This window comes from Larus michahellis, chromosome 8, assembly GCF_964199755.1.
Source record: "Larus michahellis chromosome 8, bLarMic1.1, whole genome shotgun sequence".
Classification (NCBI taxonomy): domain Eukaryota; kingdom Metazoa; phylum Chordata; class Aves; order Charadriiformes; family Laridae; genus Larus; species Larus michahellis.
The window spans coordinates 7,261,246-7,285,456 of NC_133903.1; the positions used below are offsets into that span (position 1 = coordinate 7,261,246).

Below are 24,211 nucleotides of genomic sequence, written 5' to 3' on the forward strand. Positions count from 1 at the left end.
GCTCGGGCAGCGACTTCTCCTTCCACATTTTCTTTGAGACATAAATGATCATTTTAGGACAAAGGAGTATATAAAACATAGTGAGTTCGTTAAAATGTGTCATGATGTTATCTAGTCCAACACCAGCATCATTTAACAACATCTGTGCCATAAAATCAATCAAGTTTTAGGTTTGATAAGTATTTTGGAAAACAGCGAAATTAAGTATTTCAACGTTTTGCATCATTGCCTACAACAGGTAATATTTACTTTCTCCTAAAGAGACCCATTTATCACACTTCAAAGTAGAGTAGATAATACATGTCTTTCTGATAATCAACATTAAAGTGTGTTTGGGTGGGGCTGTATTAAATAATTAGGAATAACTAAGGATGTTGGCTGTAATTACTTCAGGAAATGTTCCCCCACCCCATCCCCCCCAAATTAATGATACTGTTGAAAATGTTTTTGTGTCAAAACTGCATCACACAATTTTGGAGAGCAATTAGCATGAAATGAGATGGAAGCTGCTGACAGTAATGTACTGTCTTAAGTGTCACTCGTCTGTGAAATTACGCCAGTACCCCAGCGCTATGGCCGAGCATAGGATAATAAATATACCTGCATAATTAGGCTTAAAAGTGACATTACTCATCATAAGGGACATGGTGACAAAGCAACTGGGCAGAACTGGAGTTTGTACTTTCCATGTTTCAGTTGTGTGGGTCGGAGCGGGTCGGTGGCACCGCTGCCCGCGGGTCCCAGAGCGCCGAGGACCTGATCCTGCAAAGCGTGTTCCTGCCAGCGTGTTTTCCCCAGCGGCAGCGCGGGCGATATTCCCGGGGAAAGGAAGCACTGGCTCTTTTCCAGGGTGCTGCAGGCAGGCAGCGTTGCTGGCGACTCGTCAGCTGGGGCATTTTCTGCGTCTTGGATAATATTTACTGTAGTCGGCGTCTGAAGGGGGAACCGCTGAGGGTTTTGGGTCCCTTCGTGGTGCAGCTAAACTCCCGTCGGCAGCAAAAGCTCACACCAGTCAGATTTCTCACTATTTCTCACAGGTTTAAACTAGACCCAGGAAGTTTATTTGGAATAAAGAACACGTAAGCTTATAAATCCTTCCAGTGCAGGCTGGGAGGCCAGATCCAGCCCTGTCCTCTACCTGCAACCATACGATGCCCCAAACCAACCCAGTCCCCCAGGTCCTGGCCTGCTGCCGAGGCAGAGGTTGGGTTTCCGTAACTCCTGCCTCTTGCTCGCCCTCCGTGGCACGCCAGGTAGCGGGTCTGAACAGTCCTGCAAACTCCTCTGCCTAAAACAACGCCTTTTCCAGTGGTGTGCCAGGTTTTACACGGGTGTAAAATGCCAAAAAACCCCCCTCTGTGCCATTTTGATGTCATCACGAGACTTGATGCCTGCACCTTCAGGAAGCCGAACAAAGAATTGCTAAAAAGCCAATATTCCAACTATTCAGCAACGCCTGTTTCCAACTCATCGCTCTGAAAAGCCATCCTGCCGGTATATGTGAGTCATGGGCTTAGATTCATTTATTTCGTGGTGCAAAGAGGTTTTTATAATACTCTTTCAATGCATTGAATCATTCTCTGCTGATGACTTAAGGATGCTGTTTTATTTCTCTAGTGATTGCAAATGGAAGCTGGATCTTAGCACTAAGTGTGACCCCAAAACATAAAGAAATATAATCATATATAATTAACTAGGCTCCAGCATGTGTTGTAAATATCTTCGTTGGTACTTAGTTCTGGGCGTTGGCAGACAGGAAATTTTTTCTTCCCAAGCTAAAGGGTTAATATTGATGGTCGGGATAGTTAATTTCCATTTTTGCTCGCTAAATATCACATAATAACACCAGAAGAAAACGGCACTTTTCAAGTCATTTAATCAGCAATAAATATACTTTGGAATAATTGATAACCCTGCAGATGAGCACCACAAATCCATTTTACTCAGAAGAGCAACAGATCAAATATTTATAGTTCAGCACTAAAACATTGTCAAAGTGTAGAGCTAAAGGTTATGCCTTAGATTAATTTCATATTCACAGCTTGACGCGGATGCAGCTCATTTGCAGCCAAGATACTTTGTGCGTAATAGCAAAATTTGCTTTCATTTGACAAAGTTTCTGTTAAAAGCGATCATTTTCTCAGGGCTCCTTACTTAATATTTTTTAAAATAAGTCTCAGACACTCTTAATAGCTGTGGCTTCATACCTTTGAGGGCAGGTTTATACTTACAGCCTTGACCATCCGTAGTCTTTAGAGGCCAGAGTTCATTAGTCTAAGGCTGAAAATAGCATTTTAGGTTGCTATAAGCATTGTTTGTCCCAGAGACGCTGCCTTCCTCCGTGGCCTCCCTTCCTCTGCCACGCTGTGCGCCATCAAAACCGCCTGCGGCGTTTCAGGCCACCCAGGGGTTGGGGTTTGCACCCCAGGTTTTGCATCGAATACACTTGACCGGCCCCTCCGTGGGACTGGAAGGAAGGTGGTCTGTTATTTTCCTGCCTTTAAGAAATATTCCAGTCTGCGATTACGAATCACATTAATTGTTCGCTTTTTTTTTGTAACCGAGAGCATGTTTTTCTATTTACAAGTTCAGTTGCAGAGAGGCGTACGCATCCTGCAGTCCTTTGCCTTACCAACAGGCACGATGCGCTTTGCACAGCGCACAACTCCAGACTTGATGAGAGAATTTTCCTCCAAGATCTTTATTTGTGGGGAAAAAAAAAAAAAAAAGGTAATTTGGTGCTACAAGCTTTTCTGAAAAGCAGCGATTCCTCAAAGAGGGGGAGGATGAACAGGGAGGGGCAGGATCCTTAAAGGCTAGAGAGAGACGCACGCTGGGAAGCAGAGTGGTATTTTAAGGCATTCATAAACAGTAGTCAAGTGATAGAGTTTTCTTTAGCAACGGCTTGTTGGAGGATGAGAGCAGGGTAAGTGCAGCTACCAGAAAGTATAGCACCTAGATGGGAATTCAAAGGAACAGTGCGGGGAAAGAAACGGCGTTAGGCTTCCAGGGTGCAGCGCCGATGTGCAGATTCCCAGAACAGGATGAGGACCTCGAGAGAGCTCGGTTTTCAAATAACATTACGGGAGCTCACGTCAATGGACAGAAGCAAAGCAGCTCGGCAGCGAGAGCTCCCTCACTGCTCCTGCCCCAGTTTTCGGCCGGGGGAGGAGAGCTCGTGCTGGGGGACGTCAGAGGGGACGGGGCAGCCGACGCGGGGCGTGATGCTCTGGGCAGGGTGGGAGCCTCCGTGGAGCCGGGCTGGGATCAAGCCTTAACCACGCTTAATCCAACCCAGCCCGGCGTCAGACTTGTCAAACACAAGGTGATGAGGGTGTGCTTTTCAAACGGCAAGATACAGTTTCATCCCCATTTCTGTATTCAGCAATACTAAGGCTGAAGAGATCAGATAGCAAATAACCGATAACTTCGGGAGTGCAGCTCAGAGCTCCTGACTCCCCGTTCAGTGCCCTGCAAACCCAACCACTCTGCTCTCAATAATTTGATTTTTTTTTGTGTCTGCTGCTAGATTTTTTCGGGGGTGTCAATCCCCCACCTGCAGGGACTGCACAAACAGCAGTAAGAATTGCATGCGGTCAGTGTGGGAAATTGGGCTTCTTGTCGTAGCGTCGTGCCTTCTCGCAACACGGTTGTAGCATATTTAATTCTGGCTGTAGCGCTGGTCCAGAAATAGGACCGCTAATGCGCCTCCTGTTTGCTATCTCGGAGGGTTTTACAAATCTAGCTCTTAATCTGGCAAAGCATTCATGCCAAGCAAAACATACTCTACCTGTGCAGATTTGCTTGAAGGCAAATGTTCTCATCGACACGCCTTAGAGCCCTCTGCTCCAATTATCTTCCACGTATATGATTGTGTGTACAATGTAGCCTCACCTAATTAAATTTCAAGAAAAGAGGAGAGCACTTCGGGGTTGTGTGGGATTTGGTTAAGAGATCTCAGAGCTGTCAAAGAAAAGATTCATCTCACAACTCTTCCTCCTTACAGTAAACACGCTTCAGATCAGAGCCAAATATACTCTGTACTTCACACATCTGGGTATTAGCTGGCTTTCATTATTGTAAATTACTTCCAGGAGAAAGACTGAATCATGGACCGGAGGGGACTGAGAAATCTGCTTGCATTAGAGACAGCCATCCGATGGCATCTTTTTGCCCTGCTCTTTTACCTGCATTTCAGATTTTTGTGTTTGCGGCTTCCTTGCTGCTTTTCTAAGGCACCGCTGTCATGCTCTATCCTTGTGATTTTTTCATCACGATTCTTTGGTGGTGTGATGTCCTGTTCAAGCCACTCTCTGATGACATTGCTCCATCCTTTGAGATGCTTAGAGATGTTCTCTAAATATTCTGCCAACCACAGCTGGTAGAGGCAAAATACAGGGTTGGATGGATGGGCGATGCGATGGTTTCTGACAGTTCGTCCTTTCACCCAAGCAGCCCCATCAGAGTCAGGTTCTCAAGTTGATGAGTCATGTAAGAAGTGACGGATCATGCCTGTTGCTTGGAAGATGATGGACTACTTCATTAAGCGTGGATAGGTGAGGACCGATTAGTGGAGTTTGGTGGGTAGGGCTCGGGTCTGTACCTCGGCTCAGTTTTGGTCTCCAATCGGTGATTCAGTTATTCCCTCTCCATACCTCAGTTTTAAGCAGAAATAATTCCACTGACTCAGCTGGGTGCGATGGGGCTTAATTATTGCCTACAAAGGGCTTTGAAATCCTAAGTGATCGATGCCTTGAGAGTGTGCGTGATTAGTAAGCTGGGTGCCACGTTGTGAGCTCAGCTGCAGAATCTGAGTGAACAAACAAGTTCATTTGGCTCGGAGCGGCAAGCTCTGCGAAACCGTGCAAAAGTGTCGCGAGTCCGTGTTGTTTTTTTTTTTTTAAACTTAGTGCTAATGGATCCATTGTTTTGTGTAAAGGTTTCCACCACTCTTGTTATATCGCCTGTGACATTTACAGTACTCTTTGTTCCATTAGCAAAGTAATTTGAGACAGTTTATTATCCTTTGGAGACTTCGCTGCTTGCTGTTTAACTTCCATGTGACTGGACCCTGGGAAAAAAAAAAAAATCTCTTAAAATAGTACACGCGGCTAAAAATAGTGAGGAATTTGTCGTTTCTTAGGAGTAAAATAATTAATTTAGTACACATTAATAAGAAGATCTGCGACATTAGGAAGCACCACTTATTGTTTCCTCTTTCTCTTCAGAGCCACCAAAATACGAAGCAGCTTTATTGTGGAGTCAAGGTGTGTCTTGCCTCACAGTTTGAAACCGTAATTTGTTTGTATCAGCTACAGTTCCTTTATTTCAGAGGAACAAAGAAATAGCATTTAATCAGCATGTTCTGAATCACTGGTGAAAGGAATCGCTCCGTAATCTGAATTTATTACACGAGGACACACTCTAGATGCAAGAAAATGGCAAAGGTTGTTATTTCTGGGAGTACCTGCCCGGGGGGGCTGTCACTGCGGCACCCGAGGGACCCAGCCTGCTTGGGTCCCGCTCGCTAAGTGGCTCATCCCCACTCCTGAGCAAAACACACTCGTTCTGATTCACCGAGAAAACTCAGCGGTGGGTTGTGTGTTGGAAAGCATCAGGGTTTGCTGAGCCACATGAGTGGGAATATTTTTTTTTTTCCTTGCCATTAAGACTTCACTCACTGCCGGGCTGAAGTAATGCAAGCGGCAGCAGGGGTGTGAACCTGGGAAAGCAGGTGAAGGGTAAACCGCAGAAATTCGGCGTGCAGGCATTGATGGAGCGGCGGGGACCCACACCACTGACCTCCTGGGCAGCCAGGCAGGGTATTTAACACGATCACCTTCTCACATGGGATCTTCTGTACTAGGTCGCTCAGATGCTGAGCTTTGAGCCTTATCCATCCCTGGAGGTGTTCACGGCCAGGTTGGACGGGGCTTTGAGCAGCCTGGTCTGGTGGGAGGTGTCCCTGCCCATGGCAGGGGGGTTGGAACTAGATGATCTTTAAGGCCCCTTCCAACCTGAACCATTCTGTGATTCTGTGTTTCTATCTAAAGGAGAACTGCCGGCAGCAGCACCAGGCTTTGCACCGGCTCAGGATGAGCGTGGCGCTGCCCGGTAAGGGATGGGCAGCAAAACTCATCCCTGGTGCAACCTCTGACTTCAGCTCCTTTGCCACTTTTTGTGCCTCCAGCAGATTTCACGGCAGTGCAGCCTCTTTTGCCTTTTGGCTCTTTTGTGCCCATCTCCCCGAGGCAAACCTGCGCCCTGCAGAGCCAGGCGGAGTCTCCAGGCAAGGGACCTCCGAGCAGGAGGCTCCGTTACTCGGCCAGACCTGCCATTCACTTACATGGTCTTTGGCAACTCACTTGAACTCTCTGGGCCTCAGTTTCCCAACCTGAAAACCAAGATGATCCCAATTAATGCAGGCGGTGTGAGTTTGCAGAGCGCCGCGTAGCCGGAGGAGGAGGAGGCAGGCTCTGTACCAGCCTGCATGAGGCTCCTCATCCAAAATGATGTTGACTCCATCCTCTCATCACACTCCCACGGGGACATGCTGTAGAGACCAAATGGCCAAGTGTCATGTCTAGAACGAGCATTAATGACCAAGCGTGCACAGACCCCATCACAGGGCTGGCCTCCTCAATTGCTTTGTTTTCATGCTCTGCTGAGTCGCTAACCTTCCAATAAACACCAGAGTCATTATAATAAAAATGTGGAAAATGCTATCATTAAACCACACCGGTTTATTTTTCAAGTGCCTCTTTCTGGGACATCAAATTCATTTAGATCATTCTCAAAAGCCACAAATCCTGAATGGGTGCAGTAATGCGTGTGGTGGGAGGCGAGAGCACAACACGCATTAAATCGGGTAGAGTCAGGGCTCTGACAAGAGGGCTCGGCTGGGTTTATTGCAGGGGTTTAAGACGTGATGCCTCCCGCTGCTCACCCCCCTCACCTCCCAGCTGTGCAGATTTTCACACTGAAACCCCAGTTCGTGCTCTGGCATCTCAGCTTAGAGCTGCGGTGGAGGTGGCTGGTCCAGCAGAGAGGAAGGAGATGACTCCCGGAGAGCCTGAGCATCCGTCGGGATGGGGAGCTACAGAGGCTGCAGCTGCCTCTTCGGCAACCGGGAGCCAGGGTCCTTCCAACAGCAGAGTCTTCCTCTTACAAAAAGATGAATTTTGTTCCAAAATAAAAGAAAAAGGCCTTAAATCCTTTCCGCAGTAGAGCCGTATGGTTAGATCCCACTCCCCTTCGCTGTGACACATTCGGAATAACATCACTAAGGATTCCTCCAGTGATCACTAAGGATTTCTCCAGTGCTACTGGGGAACCTGAGCAAAGTCTCAGCTCAGTGTCCATGTAGTTGGCAAATGTGATGCTGGAGCTAATAATTGCATTTATTAAGTGAAAACATAAAAGTGGGGTTTTTGGAAGGGCTTGAGATCGGCTGCTCACAGACCTGCAGTTCACAGAAGTGATTCGAGAGGCTGAAATCTTAATCTCAGGGAAGTCTCTAGAAAACTTCCACAGGGGCCAGGATTTGTTCAAAAGCTTTTTATCTACCGAGAAGAACGAGGATTTTGTTCCTCTGGAGGCATTCCTGGCACAAAGACCATCTCGGAGCAGCACGGTGCGATGTGTCCGCTGATGTGCTACGGTGTTTGGGGGAACATCAGCTTCTGCGAGGGGAATAGGAATCCTAAAATTATATTTTAGTGACTGAGAACATAAATAGAAGACAAATTGCTTGTCAGCTGTTTCATTCGAAAGATATTTAAACATACTTGGGAGAGGAAACGTGCACTCTGCCTGAGATCCGGAGCCTTACTGTATCAGGCTGAAGGATCTTGAAGCGCCGTGCAGACACAACAGCCTGGCTGTAAGCAGGAATCATTCAATGCGCTGGGAGGAAAGAGTTCAATTCAGTTCCCGGAGAGTTTATCAGCGTGACAAGTTATTCAAGTCATGCCAAAAATACACATAAAAGACACTTCAGGCAGATCTCTAGGAATGAGAAAATCTTCCACTCCTGGGTGGGAAGGTTGAGCCCACGTCGGTGTAGTGCTGCAGCGAGACACGAGCTGCGAAACCGCCTGTTTTCTTGGGAATGGGGGCAGAGGCAGGAATGAGCCCCCGCCTGCTGCAGGCTGAGCCTCAGGTCGTTCAGAATTGATCCGTCTCTCACGGAGAGAAGGAAGACTAATGGCTTTTTATTGAGTGAAATAAAGCCGGCAGCGCGTGTGTCCCATCGTGAACTGGGGTTCGGTGAGGGAGGGATGCGATGTGATTGTCTGTGTGCTGTACCGATGCCATTCATTAATGGCTCTATTAAAACATCAAAGTGGTGACACCATTCACAATGTTCGGAGCACTCAAAGGGTGACAAAAATAGCTCACCCATCAATGATCTCCTCGGTGGGAGACGGGAGCCCGGCTTCATTTTCACTGTGAGTCTGGGTTCTTCCAAGAAGCAGGGCCATGGGTGAGTTGGACTCTCTGGGTCCAGTTCTTCAACAGCAACTAGTCAAGCTCTGCACAGACATAATTTCCAGCAGTCTGCTTGGGAAAAGGCCATGATCCCCTTCTTAACAACTGGGAATTTCACTCGCTCCAAGCTTTCCCAGAAGAGGAAAATCATAAGGCTCTGCCCTGACCTTTCTTCTCTCCTTCCTCCCCCAGCCCCGCTCTCCCTGGCCCCTGCCTGGCCAAGGGGCTGGTTCCTACAGGAGGAAGTTGTTGCTTGGCCGAGATGAGCAGAACCTGCTCCCACACGCCGGGGGGTCCCCAGCATGGGTCCATCTCCTGCTTCAACGTGGCACCACGTCCCCATGCCTGAGCAGAGGGTCACAAAATGCTGGGGAGACTAACGGTGGGAGCATGTTAAAATAATATCAGCAAGGAGAAGGAGGCACACAGGAGCATGCAAAATGCTAAGAATAAAATTAATCAAGTTGCTGGGTGGCCTGAAAAAAAAAATTATTTAGTCATAGTTCAGTGTATAAAGCCAAGAACTTGGCTAATAAACAAGAGGAACTGGAATTGCTCCCCGATGAGCATAAATTGGACCTGCTTGGTTTTATTAAGGAATCTGGGGGGGAAAGTCACCTGACTGGAACGGCAAAATTCATGGTAATATCCTATTTAAGAAGAACTGAGTTGCAGAAGAGGAGGGGAAACAGCCTGACAAATCCCCTGCAAATGGTCTTGAGCACTTTGCTGCAGGAGAAAGTGCAAAGCGGCTGCTTCCTCCCGTCCACTGCAGGCTCCCGAATCGCAGGAGGGAGGAGAATGACCGGCTCCTCACATCCCTCCGAAATATCCATCGGCAAAACATTGTGTAGTCACAAGATTTCGATCCAGGCAACATTAAGGGGCTCTCAGCAGGAGGCAGCAGGGATGGTGTTACTGAATCCCTAACCCTCCGGTTCGTTAGGAAGTGGCACCAGAGAGTGTTGGAACGGACTGGAAATACCAGGTCCTGTAATTTCTCTGGATTACGAAGGCAGTAGGCTTTGGTGAGAGGGAGACAAGTTGGCAGGTGTCCCATGGGAATCAGGTATTCATCTCCTGGGTCATCTCTCTTTTCCTAAAGAAGAGGTGAAAGAGCAGGAGTTACTGAAGCAGCTGTTTGGGTAGGAAGGAGGCAGCTGGCCGGTTTTAACTGTGATGGAATAGTGACCAAGAGCAGACAGAGATCCGGGGGTAGCATTCATGCAGGTGTGAGCTGTGCACGAGCACAGCAGCCGTCTGGGCCCCCCGCACGGGTTCGGTGTCTCATCTCTTCCTGTTGCTTTGCACCTCTGAAGCAGTCACAACGATGCCCTGCACCAAGGCATGTTCATAGGACCTCCGAACCGCGGGTGGGCTATTAGTCTGAGCTGAGAGAGAGAGGGGAGTGGAATCGGGGTCTCAACACTTGGTGGGTTCTGCAAAGGTGGAGAGGAGCCAGTCGAGCTCTGCACAGCAGGACAGCCATGCTCCCTGGGACATGTGGGCCCTCTGCTCCCCCCCAGCAGCGGCATCGTCTCTGCATTGAGGCAGGTATCCAAAGCAGGACTTCAGTCCTCGTTGCCCACCTCCATCTGGTACCCCACTCAGGATGAATTTTGCTAAAAAAATCACTGTGATTTGTTCTTACTTACGGTTCCTCCAGGGAATATTCCTGTGCTTGTAGTCGGTCTCTCTCTAGGCAGTGAGGCTGGGGGTCATACCTGAAGGAGAGAGGGGGTGTAGGTCCCCTCTGAAGGTCCTCACTTGCAGCCAGTTTACACCATCTCTTCCTCCAGCAGTAAATCCTGCAGATCCCGAGGGGCCGGGGAGGATGCTGGGCTGCGGGGAGGTTTGTGGGGCTGCAGGGGGATGTGCTGTGGGGGTTGCTTAGGGCCATGGGGAAGATACTCGGGGCTGCAAAGGGGACCACGGGGAGGTTGCTTGGGTCGTGAGGAGGGTGCTCAGGTTTGCAAGGAGGATGCTCAAGGATGCTCGGGACTGCAGGGGAGATGCTCGGGGAGGCAAGGGGGATGCCTAGGGCTGCAGGGGGATGCTCAAGGATGGGGGGGATGCTCAAGGGTGGGAGGGATGCTCGGGGCCATGGGGCGGATGCCGGCCCCCCGGGGGGAAAGGTTGCAGGGGGAGGGCGGGGGGCCGTTGGGGGCGGCGGGTAGGAGGTGCGGGGGGCCGGGGCTGGCAGCCGGGCGGCCGGGGGCTGCCGGGGCGGAGCCGCGGGGTGCCCCTCCCGACGGTGGTATAAACCGGCGGGGCGCGGGCGCGGGGCAGCCTTCGCTGGGGCGCCCGGGGCCGGGGTGCACCCCTGCCTGCACCCTGCCCGCCGCCTGCCCGCCGGGAGCCCGGAGCGATGGCGAGGGGGCAGCTGTCGGGGGGCGCCTGGGGAGCCCTGGTGCTGCTGGGGCTGATGCTGCCGGCGGCACCGGCGGGCGCTTGGTACAAGCACGTCGCCAGCCCGCGGTACCACACGGTGGGGCGCGCCTCGGGGCTACTCATGGGCGTCCGCCGCTCCCCCTACCTCTGGCGCCGGGAGCTGCCGGCCGAGCCCCCCCGCCGCCCCGGGGGAGCCGCCCCCGCCGCCGCCCCGCCGCCCCCTGGCCGCCCCGACGGGGAGACCCCGCCGCCCGCCCCGCCGCCGCCGGCTGGTCCCGGCCGCCTCCTGCAGCGCCTGCTCCGGCGGGGCTGGGGATGGGGGGGTCCCCGCCCGGCCCCCGCCCGGCCGCCTCCCGGCCCCCGCGGAGCTCAGGTAACCCCGACGGGCGGGCGGGGGGGGGCGCAGTGGAGCCCGGGGGTGTCGCCGGGGCCGGGGGGCACGGTCTGTCCGCAGCGCAGCGGGGTGCTGGGGGGGTGACACCCTGCCTGGGGTGCAGGAGGCTCGCTGCGGTCTCTCTGCGGCACCCTGGGGTGCTGGGGGGGGTGTCTTCCCCTGTTGATGGGGGATGCACGGAGCCGTGGAGGGGTTTCACCGGGTGAATGGGGGTGCATGGAGCCTTGGAGGGGTTTTGCCAGGTTAACAGGGGTGCATGGAGCCATTGTGGGGGGCTACCAGGTAAATGGGGGTGCATAGAGGGGTTTTATCAGTCAACAGGGGTGCTCGGAGCCATGGAGGGGTTTTCCCAGGTAAATTGGGTGCGTGGAGGGGTTTTACAAAGTAAATGGGGGTGCGCAGAGCCTTGGAGGGGTTTCACCAGGTAACGGGGGTGCATGGAGCCTTGCTGCGTTCTCCCATCCCGCAGGAACCAGGATTTCAGGGTGCCCCAAGCAGAGAGCTGGGCTGCCCCATGGCATCACCCAGATGTGGGGAGCTGCCCCCCGACACCCGCACCGCCTTCTGCACCCCAGCCCCGGCTGGTCCAGGAGGGTGTGGGGGAGCATGGGGAGCTGTGACCCCACGGGACAGCCCCAGTCCCGGGGTGGGGGCAGTTTACAGCCCCGTCACCTCTCCGTGAGTGTGACCGCATGAGTTGAGTCTCTGTGGCATCTTTGAACTTGAACCACAAGGTCGGTTGCACCCAGCAAAGCGGGTCGGGGACGGTAGGGAGGGATGTTGTTCCTCCCCTCCGTGGGCCATGTTTGGAGGAGCTGCACCCTGGCTTTAGGGCAGAAAAAGGAGCCGGATGATTTCTGTGCCCCCTGTTTGGTGCATCTCAAACCTGCACCCAGGGGGGACTGAGTTCACGCCAGTGGTGTCCGTGGGGCTGGCAGGCTGGTGATGCCGAGGCTTTCCCGGCATGGCCCCTCGGCAGGACCCCCCTCCCTGCCCGCTCGGGGCTCAGCCAGGCTGCGTGGGACTGGCTCGGGGCTGGATCCAGACATTAAATCTCTTTCCTCTTATGTAAAGCTGGAGCCAACATCCAGCTGAAATCCATGGAGGCTTTTAGCTGTTGGATCAGCCCCTGAAACACGTAGCTGTATTCCTCGCCCTCCTTCCTTTTTTTGGAGGAAATCTGGGATTGGTATCTTTTTGGGAAAGCCCAGACAGGTCCCGTTACCACCCGCAGCCTGGCTGTGTGCAGGCAAAGCAGTCCTGGCACCGCGGTTGTGGCTCTGGACCCGCGTACGTGCGTGCATCCCTCTGATTTCACAGCAAAATTTCCACGAGAGCCTCTCAGGCAGGTCCAAGCCCAGCCTTTGGGTGCCTGCACGGAGTTTATCTGCGTGCAGAGGGGCAGAAAGGGAGGCTGCAGTCACCACGGGTCAGATCTGAGCCCACGGAGGAGAATATTTCATAAATATATCATAAATGCAGCGGTGGTTTAAGTGCTGTACGGAGGGGAAATGCGGTCCCAGGTGGGAGGGAGGTGGTGGCGGAGCTCAGGTGCACGGCCAGATGCTCAGGTGAGGCTCCAGAATAACCCATCCCCTCGTCTCCTTTCAGCTTCTCCCGCTTGAAGATGTGGCTCTGTTCCGCTGAAGGGGCCCCGCAGAGATGCTTCAAGCGCCGGAGGAGCATTGACTGCCCGAGGTGGAAACCGTTCACCCTAGCTGGCGAGGAAGAGTCTCATCGGCGGATTTCCTGGTACTCTGACCTCTCTGAAACCATATAGACAATTGCATTCCAAAAAATCTGATTTTTCATGGCCGCTGTCCAGGCGCAGTGGTAAATTCATCTTGTTTTCAGGTCAACCTAGTGCTATGAACTTGGGGAGAAATAAACAGGGAAGATATTTATTTTTGTTTATTTTTTTTAGATTTCTGTACTAGAGCTTGTTTGCAATATGATACAAACATGTACTGGTTGCTTCCTAGGAACCTGCCCTCATTAAAATGAGAATTGATCAAAGGAATCTTTGGCTTCGTTGTGCTGTGCTTTTTTTTTTTTTTTAAAAAAAAAGCAAAACCTGGTACGGCTCTGCATGGGGCAGGCACTTCATCCGCCGGGTCACTCCCAGATTTTTCTGACATGATTTAACTCCTTGACACAGTTTCTTCTGCAGCTTTACAGTAAATCTCTTTTACTGCCCGTCGGGGAGTTACTGCCAGGCTAAGCGTCAATTAAGATGACAAAGTTAGAAATCTTTCCTGGACTGGGCTGAGTCTGTGCGAGTCCTCACTGCTCTGGTTGTTTATTTGCCTGCTTGGAGCTAAATTTTACATGTCTCTGCTGATGAAAATAAATGTTGTTCCCCATGAAAGCAAGGAGAAGCCTCGGGGCCGGGGAGGAGCGGGCGGTGGAGGTGTGCTGGAGCGGGTGGGATCTGGGCTTTAGAGAAAACTGGGATTTGGGGGCTGAGTCTGGCTCCCGTGAATTGCTGAGCTCGCACCCGCCAGCGCTAGAGGATTTTGCAGGAAATCTGGCAAAAAGAGCCGTTTCCACCCGCCTTGCATGAACCGCCTCCTCCTGCCAAGGCCCTGCGGCCGACCGTGGAGCGGGGACGGCAGGGTTTGCGCTGCCTTTGGTTGGGATCTGAAGGAAAAAAAACAAACCATGGTGCTTGGCGGGGGAGCCGAGCCCTGCCCACTGCGCTGCCCCTTGCACCCGGGGTCTCAGGGAGGATTTCAGGTGCTGTAACACCCAAAGGATTGTTCTCTCCCAGCTTATTCCCAACCGGTCTCTCCTCCGTGTCCCCTCTTCCATCCCCACTATGACTTTCCAATTTCCGCTCTTCGTTAGTGCAGCGCGGGGCTCGGATGGGCCAAATGAGACATGATTGCCAATAACCCATTAGGCAGCTGCACTCGAAAGGGCCGTGTACCTGTCAGGGTGCCAGTCAGCCAGTGGAGGGGCCGCCGAGGCCGACTGCCGTTCTTGATGGAGGTAAGTGATAAAATGAGGTAGAAAATGTAAAGGTCAGCTTTGCGCAGGGGGAAGCACAGAGAGGGGGATGAAGGGTGATGTGATGAGAGACGCGACTCGAGTGTACGCTTCTGCCCCCGTCTGTCGGAAAGAAACACTGATATGTGCCAATTACTGGGGCAAAACCAGCGAGACACTCAGTTAACCACAAGCCCTTCACTTTTCACCTTGTAAAATAATTTTTCCGGCTGCTGTTGAGGAGCATGAGCTGATTAACCACCGGGGCTGTAAAATAATTTCCTCTGTGCTGCCAGCTCTCTGGAGAGGTCTGGGCTTTCCCCGGGGGTCAACAAGCCAAATAAAACTGAAGAAAGCTTAAAAAGGTATTTAATTACCTCTCCTGCCTTCGGGCAGGACCCAGCCATCCCTGACGGACGTTAATCTAATCCCTTCTAAAAGACTGGTCCCTGAGGGACATGTCGCTCTCCCTATGGTCTGTCTCCCGTCCTCCTTGCTCCAGGGGGCTGCGTACCTGGACCACAGGGAACCCCTGTCCTGGCCCCGGGGGTTGCCCCGAGATGAAATGCAGCCCCAGGGATCACTGGGGAGGATGCTGGGTCCTTGCCCAGCATGGGCTGGGTTTGCAGCCAGGAGTAAAGTGGGGGGACAAAAGCTTTCGGGGGGGATCATGGACAGCAGCCGTAGCACCACATCAGCTCCTGGTCCTGTTCAGGGTGCCCCCCGACCTCCGCAGAGCAGCTCTGAGGAGTTAACTGCAGATGAGGAGGGTTATTGCTGGCACCTCTTTGGGATTTGGGAGACATGGGGGGGTTAGAAAACCCCAGGTGACAGTGGGACACATCACCCCTTCCCTCCCACCATGTCACTGAGGCTGTGGGGTGGTGGGCAGGGTTCAGGGGGTGCCGGGAGTGTGGTGGTAGCCGGGTGGCTTTGCCATGCCATCTTGTGGCCATGCCGATGCCAGGGGATGGAGAGGCATGGGGAGCTGCAACAGGGATGCGGACGAGCCCTGCCACCATGTCCCCATCCCTGCGTCCTTGCAGTGGGGGGAGCTGCCCCCATGGGTGCTCCTCTGTCTGCACAGCCCTGGCCAAGACCATGGGCCTACGAGGGGATGGGAGCTCTGGGCTAAAGCCTGTCCCGCTGCTCTGGATTCAGGCCACCCAGGGATGAGGCTGCTCCTGGGCTCTGTACCCCTGTGCAGCACACCTGGGGTTTGGACCTGGATCCTGCTCCTGGTCCAAGTCTGTCCCCGAGGTGCCGCCTGGGATCTCTGAAGATCCATCACCGCCGGATGGGGCCGGGGCCGGCTGACGCAGCGAGGCTTTCCCGGACGGGGTGCGCCATCACCCAGCCTGCCGTGCCAGCGGATGCATTTTGTTCCAGTCCAAGAGGCGGGCGAATCCCAGGGGCTGCGGCGGGCAGGAAGACGTCCCACCCCGACCCGGTCTGAGCCCAGGGCGGCTCCCTTTCCTTCCCGGCTCCCCAGCCTCTCCCAGAGGACCAGCAGCATCCATGGAGGCAGTTGGGCACGCCGGGGCCAGGGGCTTTGGGTAGGGCAGCGTCTGGGACAGGAACCGGCAGCCCCGGGGGAGTCGGCGTGAGCTCACACCGGAGCTGTCCTGTGCAGATACAATGGCTGCAGGGCCCCTGCGTGCACCAGGAGGAAGAAAACTCCCCAAGGAATTTCCTCCATCGTCGGCTCTGCCCCGAAACTGTTCCTCGCCCCGCTGGGATGCAGGCGGCTGCGGCCGGGGTTGAGCTGGGCCAGGTCTGAGCCCCTCTTGGGTGGGTGGCCCTTGTTAGGTGCAGGGGTGGCTGGGGATGGAAAACCCTTGAGCAGTGCTGGGTATCCCGGATGGTCCCTCTGATGGCCCCGGACGTCCCTGTGGAGACCCCCGGGCTGCAGGACCCAGTGCGGAGCTGGGGTCTGCCCGGGGTCCCATCCCGCCAGGCTGTCCACACCTTCACGCTGATATCACCCAAGGGAATTGACCGAGGCTGGAGATAAGGGGTAAGCGCTGCACAGAGCAGGAGATAACATTATCTCTGTGCCTGCTGCTTTCCCTATTTCCAAGCTGTCCAGAGCGCTGATAAGGTCACAGCGGCTTAGAGACACAGGCAGATATCTTCCCGGCCGAGCTGCAGCAATGCAGGGCTATTCCTGGGGTGCCTGAGGGGAAACACTGGGTCAGGACCCTCCTGCAGCCCCCACATTCCCATCCCTGAGTCTCCCCCGAGGTGTCCTGAGGGCCATGCCAGCTCCTGCCTCCCCCATGTTGACTGTACACAGGGCTGTATTTGGGGAGTGCCCGGCTGCCTCGCCGGGGCAGCTCACCTGCCGTGGGCACGTGCCACCGGCAGTGGAGGTGACCCGTGCCGGAGCTGCCCTGCCCGGCTCTGCCTGCTCCTGCCCCCGGGCATCCCGCCGGACCCCATGCGCCTCGCCTGGGGATGTGCACACACACCGCTGGGTCCGGCACAGGAGTGGCTGGTGCTGCAGCAAAGATAAAATGTCCTCTCCGTGTCCCCTCCAGCCCCACTTCACCCCCTCCCGGGTGATGAGATGCTGGGCTACAGGCACCTTCCCAGGCCTGAGCACTTCCCCTGTCTTATTTTCTGGTGGATATTCCTTCTAATGCGTGCAGGAGAGAGCAAAACCCAGCTGCAGCCCCGTCGGGCAGTGGAAGGAAGCCATCCTCCCCCAGCCCGGCCATGCAGCTGCGGCAAGAGAAGCAGCCCTTAATCAAACTGCACTCCCTGAACCCCATCAAGAGCTGCAAACACCTCAGGGGGGCAGCGAAGGTCCCTGGGGTTGTCCTAGCCCTTCTGCTCATACCAAGAAGATGTTGCAGCAATGGTCCCAGCCCTTCCAGGGTCCCCTGGATGCTGGGGGTGGCACCCAGGGCCAGACATGTCAGCAGAAGAGCTGATGCCTCCAAAACCCTTAGCCTGGGCCAGGACTTTCACAGCACGGTAGGATTAAACCCAGGCACGGTTGTTTGAAAACACCAGCACAGACCATCTGCACCCCCAGCCCCCCGGGGCTGCTGTGGCGGGGCTGGCCGAGGGAGTGTCCCAGCTGGGTGAAGCCAGAAGCCACCCCCCCATCTCCACCCACCTCCAGCCCTGCAAGAGCCTCTTGAGGTGCTTCTGCCGCTCCCTGCTCAGGCCGCCACCACCCCTGGGCTCGGGTCCAGCTCCCACGTCTGGCGGTGTGGGGCCTCCACTCTGCTTCTCTTGCTGGCAGGAGGGGAGGTGGCTGTGCTGGCATGTGGCGTGAACGAACACCGATGCTTTCCTTGGGCGGCAGCGCTGCCAGCCTGGCCGGGATCCATCAGGGACCTCGCAGGTGCATTCCTGCCCAGGGAGGTCCCCTCCGCCCTGCTGGCACTTCGGTGGACGTGTTCACCTGCCCTGCTCTGCCACCAGCCTCACCTGGGGTGGGTGCTCCGGGGCGTGAGTGCTGCTGGGGATGGCTGCTACTGGAGATGGGCGCTGCCATGGATGGATGGTCCTGGGAATGGGTGCTACTGGGGATGCTGGAGATGGGCGCTGCCATGGATGGATGGTCCTGGGAATGGGTGCTACTGGGGATGCTGGAGATGGGTGCTTCCAGGGGTGGCTGCTGCTGGGGACGGGTGCTGCCATGGATGGGCGCTGCCATGGATGGATGGTCCTGGGAATGGGTGCTGCTGGGGATGCTGGAGATGGGTGCTTGCAGGGATGGCTGCTGCTGGAGATGGGTGCTTCCAGGGGTGGATGGTCCTGGGAATGGTTGCTTCCGGGGATGCTGGAGATGGGTGCTTGCAGGGATGGCTGCTGCTGGGCATGGGTGCTGCCACGGATGGGTGCTGCCACAGATGGATGGTCCTGGGAATGGGTGCTGCTGGGGATGCTGGAGATGGGTGCTTGCAGGGATGGCTGCTGCTGGGCATGGGTGCTGCCAGGGATGGGTGGTCTCAGAGAAGGGGGCTTGCAGGGATGGGTGCTGCTGGGGATGGGTGCTCCCAAGGGTGGATGCTCCTGGGGACAGGGGCTCTAGAGCCAGCTGGAGGGCTCGGTGCTGCTCTTACATCCACGTCCTTGTTGCAGCAGGCACAGTGGCACACTGGCGTGGCACCGGCACCAGCCCCAGCTGGTGTCCAGTTCAGGAAATGAGCTGTGCCAACACCAGCCTCTCCAGGAGCAATCCCTTTGCATCAGTGCTTGCACACTTGTCCGTGGGTGTGCTGGTGTGTGGGAGGTCTCGGGTGTGCCCAGCCTGGCTGGGGACCATCACCAGCTCCACGCTGGCTCAGCACCAAGTTGCCACCGGGCCCCTTGCGGCTCGGTACCTCTCACGCTACTATCTGTTGCAAATAATAAAGGACCTGGGTGGATTTCTACCTGCCAGCATGTGCAAGAGGGATCTCCCAGCTCTCGGCAGCGTAACTGAACTTTCTGGATTTTCACAACCCATAAAGCATGTTATTAATCCTCCTAATGATCAGTTCTCCTTCTATCTCTATAAATCTAACCTGGAAAATGTTTACAGCTCAATAGTGCCACACACAGAGGCCTAAAGAAAAGGAGACTGCTTTTTATAAGTGCTCCTCCCATTCCCAGTTCCCCTGGCAGCGCAAATAAATCATCGTCCTTTCCCTACTCTGCGAGAGTTGCTGCTCCCCGAGAGCGGACGGGACCCAGCAGCCCCATGGTAAGTGATGGTGAAACGATGGAGGAATGCGTACGGCTGCGTCCATGCCAGGCGGAAAGCCCAAGACTTCATTTATTAATAGTCAGAGCCAATTACTGCAGTAGCAACGTCTCTCTGCAGCTCCCAGCGAGGACCATCAAGGGCTGACAAGGATACGTCCCTGAGCTTGGGTAGAGGACCTGGGTCTTCTTCCACACCCAGGCAGAAGGTGACATGGGTGGCCAAGGTCTCCTGGAGGCAACCAGCCCAGCCAGCCCCGGCTCCAGGGTGGAAAGCTGGGTGTGGAGCAGGGGGCGGATAAACACCGGCCAAAGCGTGCTGACGGGGAGGAGGAGGCTGCGCAGGAGGAAGAGCATCTCCCTGCCAGCGGCTCCCACGGCTGAGGTGGAAACCAGTGTCCCACGAAAGCTGAAGGGAGGGGTGTCCGGCAGCACCCAGCCTTTCCCTCACCCTCCCCCTGCCTTTGGCAAAGCTCCCATTCCCGAGCAGGACAAGCACAGGGGAGCGACCCGCATCCCGGGAGAGGGCTGGGAAAATGGAGACACCACAAGATCTGCCCAGAGCCTTCCAGCAGGTGTGAGGTGGAGCCACGAGTGAGACATGGGGCTCCTGGTGTCTTGAAAACATGTGTCCTCTTTGGCAGAAGGTGGCCCAAAGGCACTTGTGAAACCTCTCTTTTGTCTGGAAGCACCCGCACAGCCCAGCGACTCCATCACCAGCAAACCATCCTCGCCCTCAAAAAGCCCCTCACCCTGACCCTCCACCCGCCTTAGAAACAAGCCAGCCTGAACAGGTGTAAACTAGATGTAAGCAGATATAAACAAACCTAGATACAAGGAAGAATTTTTTTATGCTGAGGGTGGTGAAGCACTGGCCCGGGTTGCCCAGAGAGATGGGAGAAGTCCCGACCCTTGATACTTTCCAGGTCAGGTTGGATGGGGCTCTGAGAAACCTGATCTAACTGGAGATGTCCCTGCTCATTGCAGGGGGGTTGGACCAGATGGCCTTTAAAGGTCCCTTCCAACCCAGACCATTCTATGGTTCTATGATTCTATGAACAGGTTCAGGTTATCAGCTGAGGTTTTGCCCGTTTCTGAATGAAGATGGACTTTATGGGCTCCAAAAATCCCTCCCTCCGACACACCAGGGAGCCTGCCAGGCGAGCCTAATTTCTGTAACTGTGAAACTTTTCACAGCATCTGTATGTTGCGTTAGTGATGCAACAGGATCAGGCCCAAAGCAAACAGGGTTCAGGACACAGGTGTAATTCTCTGTTGCTGCTCAACCAAGTGCAATGACGGAATTAGAAGCAGATGTCAAACAGAAAGGGCTTCAAACTCTTCCAAGCCGGTAAGCACACAGATCCCCTGAACTCCCTCAGCCTCCGGGCCGACCCAATTCAGACTTAAATATCTGCCGAAATCAAAACATGCAGAAATTTAAATGGAAAAACCTCGCCTGTGCAGTGTCTGCTGGATTTAATCACGGCTCTGTTAGACCAGTAAGTGCAGGAGACCTCCTGGGCTCCCTCTTTTTTTCCGACAACGGGCTACAGATGGGAAATGGCAGGATGGCCTTGAGAACTGAAGGAGTTTTGTATCGTGTGAGGATGAACCTTTGCACAGCGCATTTTCAAGTTCTTTCCAGCTCCTTTACACGAAGAAGCCTTCCCCATCAGCTGCAGTGGGGAAAAAAAAAATACAGCATTTCTCTTGGAACCATGTCCGTGCCAAAGCAGGCACTGAGCTGTGCGTCCCAGGACAGGCAGGACATCCCAGACCCACGCACAATCACAGCATGGCTCCGTCAGTCCCCAGAGCAGTGGGATCATGAAATAAATGCTCCATTTTTGGCTCACAAGGTGTGTGACCAGCAGCAGGCAGGTAAAAATCCTGTGTTGAGTTGGGACTCTACCAAATCCCCTACGTGTCCCTGCAGGAGAGGGGACCCAGCAGCGGCTCATCGGGGGTCCCGATGCCCCAGGGAGCGAGTGCTGGGATGGTGCTGCCTCCTGTGCCCGGGGGAGACGGGCAGGGATGCTTGGGCACAGGAGGTTTGCTAAAGCCATCCCAGGAACGATTTGCAGATCTGGGCATCTCTGCTGGGTTACATCCTCTTGCTGGAGAGCTGACACTCAGTACCTGACCCTCCTTAATTCCTCTACAATAAGAGATGGTTTGGGGGGAAAAAAATGCCTTTTGGGAACACTGAGGTTGGAAAAAAAATCCACAAATTCAGGTCACACTTGAGCAAATGCTTGTACAATTTTTTTGTGCACAACAAGCATTTTTTTACAAATTCAAACATCCCATTTTCGCCTTTTTAAAATGATATTTCCCCCTCTTTTTGTTTTGCAAACTACCAACACCTTTAAAAAGACGTTCAAAAGGGTTAAAACATTCTGTCTGACCACCCAAAAGATTTTCTCCCTCGTGTTTTTATTACGCTGAATAAAAAGAAAAACTTCTTTTGTTCAAATAAACTTGAAACAATTCCTTCTCCTCCCCGCCTCCCCTCCGGTTTTTTTTGGTTTAGCCAGTGAGTGGAAAAATCAATTATTCGCACTCCTCCAGCCTGATAAAAAGCTTCAGGGCTCCACAAAGAGGCTCAAGGGAGTGCTCGCCTTGTACAGCAAATAAAACAGTCTCCGAATTTCCCGGCTCTCTGGCCTCCTCTCGTGTCACCCAAGATTTTGTGCTGAGATGGGCGCCTCTGCAGCGCTGCAGAGGGTAAAGGAGTGTTGGAGCAAAGGCAGCCGGCATCCTCCCTGGTGGGACCTCGCTCCGGGGCTCAGCCCGCTCCCGGCAGCGGGTGACAGCCACCTCGAGGGACAGCACCAAGCGTTCACGGGGCCGGTGCCCACCACCCAGCCACAGCCACGCTGCACTCTCTCCTTGCAACGTCCAAACAGCCACATTGCCTTTGGAAATGAAAGGGGGAAGAATTGCCGGAGATAAATAATGCCATTTTTTACCAGCATAGCGACTCTCCTCTGAGACACATCACCACGCATCTTTTTGGTTCAAGCATCTTTCATTTGAAGAATGACTTTATGTCTAACTGCAGTGGAAGTCTTTTTTTTTAAGAACAGACTACAAATTAAAAGCAAATCAATATTAATTTCTGGAGTCTTAGTTACTGCCTCAAGCTGGCCACTGCATTTGCTTCAGCTCTATAAAAATCTGTTAGGAAAACAGTTGAGGAAGGAGAAGTGCCACTGAGGAGGGCTAGAAAATCTGTGACACAGGAATGCGACATGCAGCACCAATGCTGTGACAACTAATCTGGGTCATTTCCTCCTTGTAAGAGATTTCAAGGAAATGAAGACCAGGAATGCAAAAGGGTGAAGGTGGGGATCTCCGTGTTCCATCAAAACAAGCTCATTTCAGGTGAAACCTGGATGGCCTCTCCGCAGGGGCACCCAGGATGGAGCAGAAGCTTTTCCCTGACGGGAACGTCTGGGACTGGAATGGCAGAGCTGCCCACTAATGAAACCTGTCCCCGACCTGGCGTTCAGGGGGACACAAAACATTTCTGAGCTGCTCCCCCACATGAACGTATGAAGTGCATCAACCCAAGAGCTCCGTGTGTGCCAGGCTGGCTGGCTCAGCAGACACAAGGAGCTCCGCATCTCCCCATGGTCATGGGCTGGGGCTGGGTGGGCAGAGGAGCTGCTGGGCTGCATCCTCCCCTCTCCGGACTGGTGGAGGATATCCCAGCAGATCCCAGTAGTTCAGGATTAACTCTCTCTGGATGAGTGGCCTCTGCTCCAGGCCCCACTCCCCATCGCCTCCCCTTCACGGAGTGGTCCTTGCCCGTGTCCTGGAGAGCTGTGCTGCTGCCCCATGGATGTGCCTTGGCCTGGGTGCCCCTTCCCGGAGGGGAACGGGGATGGGAGGCCTGGCTGGCGGATGCAGGGGGGCACCCAGCTCAGGGGTTTTGTGCCGGCAGCGGTCCCCAGGCTGCCCTGGAGGGCGGTGGGCTCCGGCCAGCTGCCCGGGGGGACTGCCCTGGCCCGGTGGGCTCCGGGGCTGCTCTGTGCTGCACCGGAGGCGGGGGAGCACGGCAAGGGGAGCCATAGCGGAGTCCGCAGAGCTCCGATCCGTGAGTCCGGGAGGCCGCAATCAGCCGTCGGCCCCGGGGCTCCATCGGCTCTGTCCGCCCGGTGCCGGCGTCAGCCCCGGTATCGGTACTGGTGCCGGTGTCAGTCCCGGTGCCGGTGCCGGCTCCGCCCCCCCCGTCCCTCGGCCGTCCCCGTCCCCGTTCCGGGCTGCGGCTCCGCCCCGGCTCCGCCCGGCCCGTCCCATCCCAGTCCCCGTCCCCGCCCGCCGCGCTCCCGGCGCCGCGGGGCAGCGCGCAGCATGGCCGCTCCGCGCAGCGCCCCGGCCCCAGCCCCAGCGCCGGCCCCGGCCCGCCCCTCCGCGCCCCGCCGCTCCGCGCCCGCCCCGGGCCGCGCATAAAAGGGGCCCCGCGGCCGCCTGCCCCCGCCCGCCGCTCCGCTCCGCTCCGCCGCCCGCCGGGCGCCCCGGCCATGGCTAAGGACCAGCTGAAGCCGCGGCTGTGCCGCATGTTGAAGGGGGAGAGCGGCTACGGCTTCCACCTGCACGGCGAGAAGGGCAAGAGCGGGCAGTTCATCCGCAAAGTGGAGCCCGGCTCGCCGGCCGAGGCGGCGGGGCTGCGGGCCGGGGACCGCGTCGTCGAGGTGAACGGGCTCAACGTGGAGCAGGAGACGCACCACCAGGTGCGGGCGAGGGGTGGGAGGGGGGTGGGCTACCGGCCGCGGCACCCATGGGCTGAGCACCCCGGCTCCGAGCCTCCCCGCTAGATTGGGTCTGCCCCGGCTCCAGCCTCCCCGAGGCTGGGGTTTGGATTTCTCCCAAAATATCTGTGCTGGAGCATCCTTGGTTTGGTCAATGCTGGTGGTCGGTGGGGTGGGATGGCTGCACCACCCAAAATCCTAGGCCTGGGCTGCAGGGGGACTTTGCATGCCCGGGACTCCAAGCTCCCGTGAGAATGGTTGCGTGGTGTGGTCTGTCTCGTTGCTGGGGAAAGGATGTTGTAATTGTGTAGAGGTGGGAAAGCCGAAGGTGTTTTGGCATGGGCAGGGCAGCAGTGCGTTATGCAATCTGTGGTGGAAAGGAATGGGGAGACCCGGGCTTTATTTCTGGCTCTGCTGTGTGTTTTCTCGGCCGCTTTGGGTGAGCTGCTCCTGCCTATGCAGCCTAGAGTGTATAAGGATGCCTTAA

The 24,211-nt window shown here is 55.0% G+C and overlaps 2 protein-coding genes across 4 annotated transcripts in view; both read left to right on the forward strand.

The window, feature by feature from the left end:
• The first annotated feature begins 10,858 nt into the window (after window positions 1-10,858).
• On the forward strand, window positions 10,859-13,533 carry NPW (neuropeptide W). Its single transcript, XM_074599052.1, has 2 exons — window positions 10,859-11,254; window positions 12,887-13,533. The coding sequence occupies exons 1-2, from the start codon at window positions 10,859-10,861 to the stop codon at window positions 12,920-12,922; spliced, it is 432 nt and encodes a 143-aa protein (XP_074455153.1). The 3' UTR covers window positions 12,923-13,533.
• Window positions 13,534-23,301: 9,768 nt separating this feature from the next.
• Window positions 23,302-24,211, forward strand: part of NHERF2 (NHERF family PDZ scaffold protein 2) — a 42,612-nt gene continuing 41,702 nt past the window's right edge. For all 3 annotated transcript variants that reach the window (XR_012588573.1, XR_012588574.1, XM_074596504.1), the window contains exon 1: window positions 23,302-23,706. Coding sequence is in view for 1 of the 3 variants with exons in the window: in XM_074596504.1 (XP_074452605.1) it covers window positions 23,497-23,706 (210 nt within the window). In the remaining 2 variants the exon portion in view is untranslated. The remainder of the gene's footprint in view (window positions 23,707-24,211) is intronic.